The 13,153-nt window shown below is 36.4% G+C and overlaps 1 protein-coding gene across 1 annotated transcript; it reads right to left on the bottom strand.

Moving 5' to 3' along the window:
• Positions 1-505: 505 nt before the first annotated feature.
• LOC116662090 (cullin-4B-like) lies at positions 506-2,611 on the bottom strand. Its single transcript, XM_032475386.1, has 3 exons — positions 2,357-2,611; positions 1,461-1,565; positions 506-797 (listed from the first exon to the last, which is right to left on the bottom strand). The coding sequence occupies exons 1-3, from the start codon at positions 2,502-2,504 to the stop codon at positions 598-600; spliced, it is 453 nt and encodes a 150-aa protein (XP_032331277.1). The 5' UTR covers positions 2,505-2,611; the 3' UTR covers positions 506-597.
• Between the last annotated feature and the right edge of the window lie 10,542 nt (positions 2,612-13,153).

Raw genomic sequence — 13,153 nt, 5'->3', positions numbered from 1 at the left:
AAGAGTATTGCAAGAAAAGTATCCAAGGTCAAGTAAAATCTGATTCCTACTACCTTTACTCATCTTTTAGCACCGACTGCTTTTTCCTCCCCGTGTACTCTGACTTCTCAACTTTTCAAATTCCTTCTTGCCTGGCATATACTTCTGCTATCATCACCAGAATTTCTATGTACCATCATATGTCATTTCAATCATGGCTTCTTAGAGAAATCTTCCTTGATTTCCTGACTAGGATTAATTGACTTTTTATAAGCCTTGAAGCTTCTCCTTCATAGAACTAATCAGAGAGGCAAATTTTTGTATTTTTGGCATTACTATTATGTTGTAACCTATAATAATAGCCAGAGAGTTACTTATACCTGCTAATGATCCTGCCTTATGCATAGGGAGTAATACTAAATTTAACCAATATTCTAAATTTATAAATGCAAAAATTAAAATAACTTGCCTACAGGAACACATGAAGATGGTAGTACTGTAAGACGTGTGCACATATTTTTGGACGACCATATTAGATAAGTAAGTCTCCAAGAACTAAGTAAACTGAATATATAAGATAAATTGATAAGAAAATGAGAGGATAACATTAAAATCAAGTCATGAAGTCACTGTTCTCCACCAAGATTCATAAAAAACAGATACTACAAAATGACTGAACCAACTAATATACGGGGCCAGGCACATACCTTGTTTAAGTTTAAATAGCATAGACTTTTCTGCATCAATTGAAGCACTCTTACCAAGTAAGAGACGTTTTGCTAAATCTTTTTTGTAGAAGGCTTCAAAAATATCTTTCCCTGCATTATTTAAAAAAAAAAAACAACTAAATGTCAGTTTAAACATTTAAAAAAATCACTAATACCATATGTCAACTAGAGGATATTTACATCCAATAATACTTGAAAATCATGTAAATAGCAACATTATTTACAAAAGCAAAAGAAGAAAACAACCAAAGTACCCCACTGACAGATGAATAGATACACAAAACATAATACTGTTGTCATAAAAAGAAATTATGTTCTGATACATGGATGATCCTTGAAAACATTTGGCTAAGTAAAATAAGGCATACACAAAAGGTCACATATTTTCTCACTCTCTATATATAAGATGCCCAGAATAGGCAAATCCATAGGGAGAAAAACCAGATAACTGGTTGTCAGAAGCTGAAGGCAAGAAGGGAACAGGGAATGACTGGGTAATGTGTATGGAGTTCATATTTGGGGTGATGAAAACGTTCTGTAATTAGATAATGATTATGGCTGCCCAATAATGTGAATGTAATTAATGCCAATGAACGTCAAACTTCAAAACAGTAAATATTAAGTTATCAGTATTTTACTACAATAAGAAATTATTTGGATTCAATTTATAACAGGATATGCCCATAAATTCTTTAGATTGTCCTATATACTTTATTTTTAAACTTTTAAATAGACATTAAAGCAAATACCCACCATAAATGAATCTAAATAAAATCATGATTTTATCTAGCAACTCTTCTAGTTCTTCATCTGTAGCTTCTTTGTTACCTGCCCGAAGTTTTGAATCCACATACTTTGCTAAAATGTAAAAAAATAATTTATTAAGTAATATTTTCAAATACATATCACAGGCAAAACTTCTTTCCTCAAACATGTACTTTCCAAAAATATAGGTACTGACTTTCATAAAACAGAAAATTAATGAAAGAGTTGATGAACAGATGAATGAAAGGGCAAATAAAAGATAAAATATTTATATTAAGTGGTTTTAATATTTCCATAACACTACAATGGAATCATTTCCTCACTACCAATGTCCCAAATCTATTTAAAAAAAGAAAAACTGACGGTATTATTCAAAATTTAAATTTATTATGTAAACAGCAAAATCTTAAGGACTTATTAAAGGTATATACTGATTGCATTCACTTTAAATAACAAAAGAATGTCAATTTGATAGATTTTTTTATTCAAATTTTATAATACTATATCAAAAGAGAAATGCTTTAAAACCTAAAATCATTAAGTTTTGTGGCAAAAAGAAAAGCTTTCACTTTATAAAAAGAACTAGAAAAGGAAGTGAGACTAAAAATTTCTGAGCCTTGTCTACTCATTAAAGACTCTGCTTACTTCATAATAGTCTAAAAGCACAGAACTTTCCAACGTCCCATGTTACCACTACTTAAACAACGGGATGTTTTGTGAAAAAAGATTTTAAGAGAAATACTTCCTTACGGTCCTTGATTATCAATCTTGCAATATGATGATAAATTATGATTTTGAGTCAAATCATTGTCCCATAACTTAAAACGAATTAGAAACAAAATTTTTAATAAAGAGTAAATATTCCATAAAACTGGGAGCCATACCTAGAAGCTCAGCTGGCTTGTTAGGTCTTTTGTTAATAAACGTTTCAAAAGCTTCTTTCATAGCAACAATAAATTTTTCATTCTTCAGAAAAGAGGTCTCAATGATAAAATCAATCTTATCTTTAAAATCCAGAAGTTCTTGCACCATTGTCTTATCCTTTATAGGATTAGTAACTATGCTGCTACCAAATTCCTGAAAATAAAATTGTCTGAGATTATTATTATTATAATACAAATAAAATCTCCACAAATTTAACAGAGATCTTATTTTCAGATCGCACAATATCAATTACACACTGAGCCTCAAAAGAAAAACATATTGCTGTATTGCTGGATAAAGTCAAAGTACTGTGGAACTGAAGCAAGAAAGAGAAATGTAAGCCAACTGGTTATCCTAGTGGTGATTTAGAAATGAACAACTGAGACAATCACACCTGGCAGAAATATTAGGGATAAGTAAAGAAACCTACAAGTAGAAAGATAAGTTAATTTTTAATATGAGAAGAAATTCAAGAGGAAAAATTCAAAAAGTTATCCCATGGTACTGCAATGACTATTATTTACATATTCATAACAAAATAAAGAATTGTCCTTCATTCAAGAATTAAGATGAGAAAATTATGACAAAAGGAAGGCCAGACAATCAAATCTATGATATCCAAAAAATAAATAAAAAAAGGAACATAAGCATATTACATTCATAGAGATAAGTAAGAGAAGAAAATACCTGAGAAAGAGAAAGCTGAAGAGTCTTACCAAAAATGGCAAGAAGGGAAGCCTAAAATTCCATTCCTTTAAATCACTGCATTAAAGCAATGATTAAGCTGTCAAAAATTGTCAATCAATTTTTTTGAATTCTAGAATCCAATCAGAAACTTGCAAAGACCGGATTAATATTTAGAGACACTATAAAATTAAAATAAAACATCATGAGATTTTAACTTTGTTTACATGTTCTCACCATCAATAGCTCAAATAGTATTTAAAGCAGTAAGTCACAATCATTCTCACTAACATTAAAAGCTGTTAGAAAGCATGAGAGTCAAAGGTAATAGGATAACATTTAAAATTTTGCAGGAAAAATTATACTCAAAATTCTATATCCATCAAAATCATGCTCCTAAAGTAAAGGAAAATAAAGAAATTACCAGATAAACAAACACCGAGGGAGTTCTTCACTAGGATACCTGCCCTAGAAGATATACTAAAGGGATTCCTGGGGTTTAAATGAAAGGACAAAGGCAATATGAAATCTGAAGCTGTACGGAAAAAGGCAAAGGACTGGTAAAGATCAGTTTATTTTCTTTGCAGTTTATAACTCCTTTTATCATATATGACTTAAGAAATGATGCATTAAAGCAACAAACATAAATCTATGTGAAAGGACACATTTATAAAGGTGTAATGTATGACAAAAATACAAAAGAAGAGAAATGGAACTGCAAAGCAGCAGAGCTTTTGTACACTATCAAACCTAGCTTGCTATTAATTCATACTACATTTTTACAAATTGAGAAATTAATTGCCATCTCAAATTTAACCACTAAGAAAATAATTCTAAAATGTACAGAAAATGAAATGATATGGGAACCTAAGGAATAGAGAAGAAAATGAATCACAAAAGAAGACAGTAATGAAGAAGACACTGAGGAACAATAAACATATGAGACATACAAAAAATAGACAGTAAAATGACAGATCTTGTCAATAATTACTCTAAGTTTACATGGAATAAACTATCCAATTATAAGCCAGAGATTGGTAGAATAAATGTGAAAAGCACAATTCACCTCTTTGGATTCACTTTTGATTCAGTGACACAAATAGTAACCTAAAGAGAACTGCAGTGGCTACAACTACTATCAGACAAACTACCCTTTGTTACAATAGAAAAAGAAAAGCATTACATATTGAAAAGGGTCAATTCATCGTGAAGATTTAACAATTATAAACAAGAGTGCCTAAGCATAGAACCTTAAAATATATGAAGCAAAAATTAACAAAAATGAGAAGAGAATGAAACAGTCCTCTAATAATTATTTGGATATTTCAATAGTCTAGTTTAAATAATCAATATAACAAGACCTAAATAAGAAAATATGGGACTTGAAAAACACTGTAAACTAACTAGACCTAATACACATTTATAAACACTTCACTTAGCAGTATTAGAATATATATTTCCTTAAATGTCCTTGGAACAGTCTCAGGATGGAGTATATTTTAGGCCACAAAATTAGTCTTAATTAAATTTAAAAGACTGAAATGACACAATGTACATTATCTGAGCAAAACAGAATGAACCAGAAAGATTTTCTGAAAAATACCTGGAAAATCACAAATGTGCAAAAATTAAACAACACAATCTCAAACAAGCAATGCGTCAAAGAAAAGAAAAAAAAACACATAAGATATTTAAAAATACATTGACAAAAATGAACGTGAAAATACAATATACCAAAACTTACAAGATAACAAGAAAAAGGCCCAATGGGGAATTTTTAGTTCTACAGCAAGTCTCAAATCAAAAATCTACCTTTACAACTTTAAAAGAAAAGAAGAAATAGTAAAGATTAGAGAAGAAACACACAAAAAACAGAGAACGGAAAAATCAAATGAATCAACGAAACCAAATGTGTCACAGATCAACAAAACTGACAGATAATAGTGATACTAGCAAGACTATGGAATAAGTGGTTCAAGCCCCTAGTATCCACAATCAAAAATATGGATTAGTGACTATCCATAGATAAGAATGCCTTTGTGAAAACCCTAGAACCCATGAGGTGATGTTGAAGCATCCCCTTCTCGTGAAAAACTGAGAAAAGTCCCATTAGAATGCTAAAACAAGAAATTTCACACTCACTGCATCACCTGTCCCCCAGGACTACAGGGCACCAACTGAAAGGGTCACATGGGCCTACAGCTTTCTACAGTGGAAGAAAAGAGAGCCTAAAGACAGACACCTCGCTTTTCCAATGTTTCAGTGTGTCCTCAGGAAGGTAACTTCTCTCTGTCACTTCACAAGGAACACTGGGGGAACTGGCAGGGCTGGACCACCTGCGCTAAGGTAAACACAAAGAAGGGAGTAGGGCTCACAGCGAACAACAGACAGATCATGTCAGCAACACTGCATCCCTGTCAACAACTCTGCTCAATCAGGGACCCAGCCAGCACTTTCTCCCAATCCTAGAAACAAGCTAGTGGCTCCAGCTGAGGATGTACAGAACAGGGAATCCTTGTGCACTTTTGGTAGAAGTAAACTAACAGAGCTACATAAATGAAAAATAGTATGCTGGTACCTTAAAAATTAAAAACAGAGCTACTATGTAATCCAGCATTCTCACAACCACCTATATACATCCAAAGGAAATAAAATCACTATCAAAGAGATATATGCACACCCACATTAATTACATCATTCACAGTAACTGAAATACGGAAAACAACTTAACTGTCAACCAGTGTGTAGATTTTAAGAAACCTGTTATATACTGAGACAACGGGACATTACGCCACCTTAGAAAAGAATGAAATCCTGCCATTTGCAACAGCATGGATAAACCTGAAGGGCAATATGCTAAGTGAAATAATAAGGCAGACACATAAAGACAAACGCTTTTTGGTATCACATACATACGGAATCTAAAAATAGTTGAACTCATAGAAACAGATTAGAATGGTAGTCTCTGTAGGTTGAGGAAATGGGAAGATGCTGGTCAAAACAATGAGCAACTATACACCAGCAATTAGATAACTTAGATAATAAGAATCCATTTCAAGAAATACAGAATCTATCAATCTATAACATGTAAAAGAGACTGAATCAGTTATGCAAGACCTCCAAGCAAAGAAAAGCACAGAACCAGATGGCTTCACCAATATAACCCACTGAAAATCTAAAGAAAAGTTAACACGATTTCTTTTCAAACTATTACAATAAATAGAAAAAGGGGAACATAGTGCTGGTGGAAATAAAATATGGTACAGTTATTTGGAAAACAGTGAGACGGATGCTCAATTACAATATGACACAGCTCGGTCCACTAATCTTTGACAAAGGAGACAAGAACATGCAATGGAACAAAGACAGTCTCTTCAGCAAATGGTGCTGAGAAAACTGGACAGAAGCATGTAAATCAATGAAGCTACAACACTCCCTTACACCATACACAGAAATAAACTCAAAATGGATCGAAGACTTAAACATAAGACAAGACACTATAAACCTCCTTGAAGAAAATACAGGCAAAACATTATCTGACATACATCTCAAAAATGTTCTCCTAGGACAGTCTACCCAAGCAATAGAAATAAAAGCAAGAATAAACAAATGGAAATCTATTGAAACTTACAAGCTTCTGCACAGCAAAGGAAGCCAGAAGTAAAACAAAAAGACAACCTACAGAATGGGAGAAAATATTTGCAAATGAAACTGACAAAGGCTTGATCTCCAGAATATATAAGCAGCTTGTATGACTTAATAACAAAAAAAACCAAAAGACCCAATTCAAAAATGGGCAGAAGACCTAAACAAGCAATTCTCCAGTAAAGACATAGAAATGGCCAATAGGCACATGAAAAAATGCTCAAGACCACTAGTTATCAGAGAAATGCAAAGCAAAATGACAATGAGGTATCACCTCACACTGGTCAGAATGGGTATCATTCAAAAGTCCACAAACGATAAATGCTGGAGTGTGGAGAAAAGGGAACCCTCCTACACTGTTGGTGGGAATGCAGTTTAGTGCAGCCATTATGGAAAACAGTGTGGAGATTCCTCAAAAAAAAGACTTACCCTATGATCCAGCAATCCCACTCCTGGGCATACATCTGGAGGGAACCCTAATTTGAAAACATACATGCACCCCAATGTTCATTAGCAGCACTATTTTCAATAGCCAAGACATGGAAACAACTTAAATGTCCATCAACAGATGACTGGATAAAGAAGTCATGGAACACATATACAATGGAATACTACTGAGCCATAAAAAGAATAAAATGTCATTTGGAGCAACATGGATGGACCTGGAGATCATCATTCTAAACAAAGTAAGCCAGAAAGAGAAAGAAAAATACCATATAATGTCACTTATATGTGGAATCCTTTAAAAAAGACACAAATGAACCTATTTACAAAACAGACACAGACTCATAGAGAACAAACGTGTGGTTACAGAGGGGAAAAGGAGTGGCAAGAGATAAACTGAGAGTTAGAGATCTGCAAATACTAACTACTATATATAAAATAGATAAACAAGAAATTTCTTCTGTCTAGCACAGGAAACTATATTCAACATCTTGTAATAACCTATAATGAAAAGGAATATGAGAATGAATATATGTATGTATATGACTGAAACATGATGCTGTACACTAGAAATTGAAACACTGTAAACTGACTATACAGCGATAAATAAATAATTTTTAAAGTGATAATTAATAAAGTGAAAAAATGATGGTTAAACACACACACACATATGAAACCATACCTAACTATTCAAATCAGGGGTACTTAGGAAGTACTTAGCTGGGGCTACTATTGTAAAAATTTTTATATTTTAAAGTACGGTTTTAGAAAGCCATTGGCTATTTTTCTGTTTTTTGGTTTTTTAATAAAGTGTCTAATGAGCATCTATTTCTTGAGCACTTTTTACTTGTCCAATACCAGAGAGGGCTTGTGAAGGAATGTAAAGGATGCAGGAAATATGAAACATTAACTCTGGCTGTGAAGAAAAAATCAGGAACCACTATGAGACAATTAAAGCACATTAAGGGCAAAACAGCTTTTAACTGCAAAAGTTTCAGCAGGAGAAAAATCGAAGTAGAGAAGAGAAGAAAAAACAGATTCACAAAACCATAGGTGAAACTAAAAAAAAAAAAAAAAACATCTTTTATCGTGGAAGCTTTAGGCAGACACAAAAATAGAACTCTTTTGTTTCATCCCCGTCCACTTTTTTTTTTTTTCTGAAGCATTTCAAAGCACATCCAGGACAGACCGACTGAGCTATTATCTTGATGGCTGAGAGGAAGTGGGGGTGACCTTTCATCAGTGCTTCAACGTGAGCCAAGGCATGTTCTTTGTGGGGAAGTTGAATGCGTCAGGACTAAGAAGTAGAGTCTTGTGGATCAGTCCAGAAGTCCCCCAGTCTCGTTCATTTTGAATCTGAGTCTCCACTCCCAGCTCCCAGGGGCTGTGTGTATCCTGGAGGCTGGAGTCCGTCCAGAACAACTCCTGGGTTCCTGGCGGAAGTAACTTGACTTGATAAATGGAATTTGGGGCTGAAGAACAGGTGAAGGCAGGCAATAATGAGTTTCATTTGGGCAGGGTGAATTTGAGTTGCCTTTGGGGGATATGTTCATTTCCTAGGGCTGTTGTAACAAAGTATGAGCAACTACTTAAAACAAGAGAACCCTTTCCCTTTGGGAGGCCTGAAGTCTGGTATGAAGGTGTCCGCAGGGTCTGGAGGCTCTAGGGGAGAATCTGTTCCTTGTCCCTTCCAGCTTCTGGGGTCTACTGGCACTCCTGGTCTGTGGCAGCAGGACTCCGGTCTCTGCCTCTGTGGTCAACAGCATCCTCTTCCACCTGGGTCCCACCTCCCTCTGTCGCTTTCCCATAAGGACACTTGTGATGCCCTAAAGGCCCTCATAGAGAATCAAGGGTCATATCTTCACCCTTAATTTAATCACATCTGCAAAGACCCTTTTACCAACTATAGTAACGATTACAGGTTGCGGAGATTAGGACCCGTCATCTTTGGGGAACACCAGTCAGCTTACTGCAGACATGGAAATCACTGTAAGGTGTTCAAGACAATGAATGGGACTTCTCCTGTGAGTGTGGGGAACCCTGGCAGCCCCACAGCTCACACTGGTGGTTCTAAGTGCTCTCACAAGGAGCAGCAGAACAGACTAGTTATTTGCCGACCCCAGGTGGTGCCTGGGGAAGCCTGGTCCCACCTCAAGCCTGGTGAGGACTGCTCCAAGGGCAGCTGTCAGGAAAATTTGGGATGCTATGGGCAGAGGACCTAAATAGACAATTTTCCAAGGAAGACAGACAGATGGCCAAAAGGCACGTGAAAATATGCTCACCATAGCTAATTATCAGAGAAATGCAAATCAAAACCACAAAGAGATATCACCTCACACCAGTCACAGTGGCCATCATCAAAAAGTCTACAAATAAGAAATGCTGGAGAGGGTATGGAGAAAAGAGAACCCTCCTACACTGTTGGTGGGAACGTAGTTTGGTGCAGTTATGGAAAACAGGATGGAGATGCCTCAAAAAACTAAAAATAGAGCTACCATATGGTCCAGCAATCCCACTCCTAGATATATATCCAGAAAAAAACAAAAAGTCTAAAGCAGAAAGATATGTGCACCCTAGTGTTCAAAGCAGGATTATTTACAATAGCCAAGACATGAAAACAACCCAGTGTCCATCAACAGGCATTCAACTTAAGAAGATGTGGCATATATACATAATGGAATATTACTCAGCCATTAAAAAGAAGGAAATACTGCCATTTGCAGCAACATGGATGGACCCAGAGATTATCATACTAAGTGAAGTAAGTCAGACAAAGACAGACAGTATCACATGATATTACTTATATGTGGAATCTTAAAAAAATGACACAAATTAACTTATTTCCAAAACAGAAACAGATTCACAGACATAGAAAACAAACTTATGGTTACTAAGGGGAAAAGAGGAGGGTGGAGGGGTACATTTGGAATTTGGGATTAGCAGATAATAACTACTGTATATAAAACAGATAAACAACAAAGTCCTACTGTATAGCGCAGGGAACTATATTCAATATCTTGTAGTAACTTAATGGTGAAAAAGAATGTATGTATTTTCATGTATGACTAAAGCATTGTGCTGTACACCAGAAATTGATACATTGTAAACTGACTATATTTCAATAAAAAAATTGTAATAAACTATGATGGAAAATAACTATATATATAGTTATTATATAACTATATATAATAACTATATATATATACACACACACACACACATATATATAGTTCACTGTGCTATACAGAATAAATTCTTATATATAGATAAATTTTACATATATATAAATTTATATATATAATAACATTAAAGAACCTTTTATATATATATACACATACCTGAATGACTTGGTTGTACATCTGAAGCTAACACAGTACTGTAAATCAAGTACACTTCAATTTAAAAAGATTTGGGATGCCTACAAAAGAGAGATCTGTATCTTGTTTTCAGGTTGCGTTTCAGGGAATAGGCTGTCTGTGCCAACAGGGGCAGAAGGCAGAAACAGCTCGCCCAACAGCAACAGGGCTGAGCAGTGGGCTGACTCTCCAGGACACTTGAAAATGTCACTTCATATAAAACTATCCTGAAATTTTTTGGCTTAAAACCACAAATGCAGGCCTGACCCAGGCTTCCTGCTCAGGTTAAGGGAGCCCCATTCCCTGTCATCCCAGCAAGGATTTGGAATGGCGGTGACTTCTTTGCCAGAGAGAAAACACTTTTACCTGGGGAATGAGTTGTAGAGGAGAAAAATCATCTGTTGTCACTGCGGTCCTTCAGATCTAACCTGGGACTCAGGATCTCAGGGGCGGCTTTAGGATTTGTTCTCTCTCCCTGGAGTCTCTGGTACTAGGTGGGCTCCTCTGCTTGAAGAAGAAAGAAGCCCAGGGCTCTCAGAGACACCAGAAGCTTAACCTCTGCTTCAAAATTCAAAATTAGGGAGACTTGATGGAGGGAAGGAGGAAGGAAAGGCAGGATTAAAAAGCAGCCCCCTGCCAGGGCCAAGTCCACTCCCTGCCCCCGCTGCGGTGACCCTCAGCTGAGGTCAAGGGCCAGAGATCAGAGCTCTTCCCGGGGCAGGGCTTGGGGCTCCTGACAGAACAGGAGTGGTGAGGCCAGCCTGGCAGCCGTACCTTCATTTGTAGCACTGTATTTGGGGAATATCTTTTTCAAATCTTGAACACCTTCTAGGACCCAGCTCGCTTGTAAGTTGGGGATAGATTGGCCAACTAAATCATGGCATAAAAACGGGTCCCACATATCATCCAGGTTGTTCTAGTGAAAACCAGCACAAACAATTTCCAAGCAGCAAAAAATGACCTTGCACTGGAGATTTCGGTGACACATCCTTGAACATATTGGTCTTCCCAAATGCAAGATGAACTTTCTGCTCCTTCACTACGGTATCATTTGCGTGGTTATGCAATGAATGCCTTTCTAGCTTCAAACACCACATTTTGAGGGGAAAAAAAACAATAAAGACATTTATACAAGGCTTCCATGGACTTGACCTTCTAACGAGCTCCCCTGATGATGCTGAGTTTGTGCTTTCGTCTGAGATCACACTTTAAGAACCACGGAATAAAACGACAGCCAGGAGGGTCTGGACACTGTGGGGGCTCAATAAAATTTGAGATTTGCAAAAATTAATTATTATATCTGAAAACAGATTTTAAAAATTTCTTCTGTATAGCACAGGGAACTATATTCAATATCTGAATATAATGAAAAAGAATATGAAAATGAATCTATGAATATATATGCATGACTGGGACATTATGCTGTACACCAGAAACTGACACATTGTAACTGTACTTCATTTAAGGAAAAAAAAAAGGTTATTCCGTCCCCTCCCTCTCACCCACAACACAATCACAAGCGCACACACAAGGAGAAAGGGACCAGCCGTCTGTACATCCTTAGAGCTGAAATAACTCAGGTGCTGCGTGGGAAGGAGGGGCCCTGGAAACGGAAGCGACTCACTTCTTTCGTATTGGAGGGCTGCTGATTCGGGTGCTGGAAATGCCTTCATTGGCCGCTGGCCAAAATATGTTTCAATTCAATCTATTTGAACTTCAAGGAATGTAGAAGTATTTGACTAGCAGTAGAAATAACAGGAAGTAACCGAGGACGGCTGTCTGAAAGGTGGCAGAATTTTTACGACAACCGAGAGATTTCTCCCAGGCACAGACAGCAGCTTTCTAAAAATTTAATTAAGTATGATACGTCTTTACTTTTGCTAATTACATTTGTAGAAGACCTGCAGGAACTATTGTGTTACTGTATTTTAAAAGCTACATTTTATTTTATGTTGGAATAATTTTAGATTTACAAAAGAGTTGCAAAGATAATACAGAAAGAGCTTGCATACCCATTACCTGATTTCCCTGAACACATCTTTCATAACTATGCTTTTTTTGTCAAAACTCCGAAAGGAACATCAGTACGTTACTAGTAACTAAGCTCCCGACTTCACTGACTCTATTTGGATTTCCCGTCTGTGCACGAATGTCCCAGGACCGCTCATTGCATTTAGTTGTCACATCTCCTTAGCCTCCTCTGGTCTGTGATCTTTCTTTGTTCTTCATGGCGTGGACAGCCTTGAGGAGCACTGGTCATGTATTTCACAGAAAGCTCCCCAATGTGGGCTTGTCTGACTTTTTTCTCATGACTAGACTGGGTTATGGATTTGGGGAGGAACACGCCGAGGTGAAGTAGCCCCCTCAGCACACCACATCGGGGGTACTTGACATCCACATGGCTTGTCAGGGGCAACAGTCGCCTTGACCTCAAGGGTAAGGTAGTGGCTGCCAGGTTTCTCACCGTTACCCAGAAAAATTTCATTTTCCTGAATGACTCTGTTTTTTTTGGAAGGAGGCGGCAGTAATTAGGTTTATTTATTTATTATTTTATTTTTTTAATGGAGGCACTGAGGACTGAACCCAGGACATCATGCATGCTAAGCACGCGCTCTGCCACTGAGCTTT

Source organism: Camelus ferus, chromosome X (genome assembly GCF_009834535.1).
Source record: "Camelus ferus isolate YT-003-E chromosome X, BCGSAC_Cfer_1.0, whole genome shotgun sequence".
Taxonomy (NCBI): domain Eukaryota; kingdom Metazoa; phylum Chordata; class Mammalia; order Artiodactyla; family Camelidae; genus Camelus; species Camelus ferus.
Note: the sequence above shows the minus strand (reverse complement) of the source record. Positions and strands in the feature narration are given on the sequence as shown.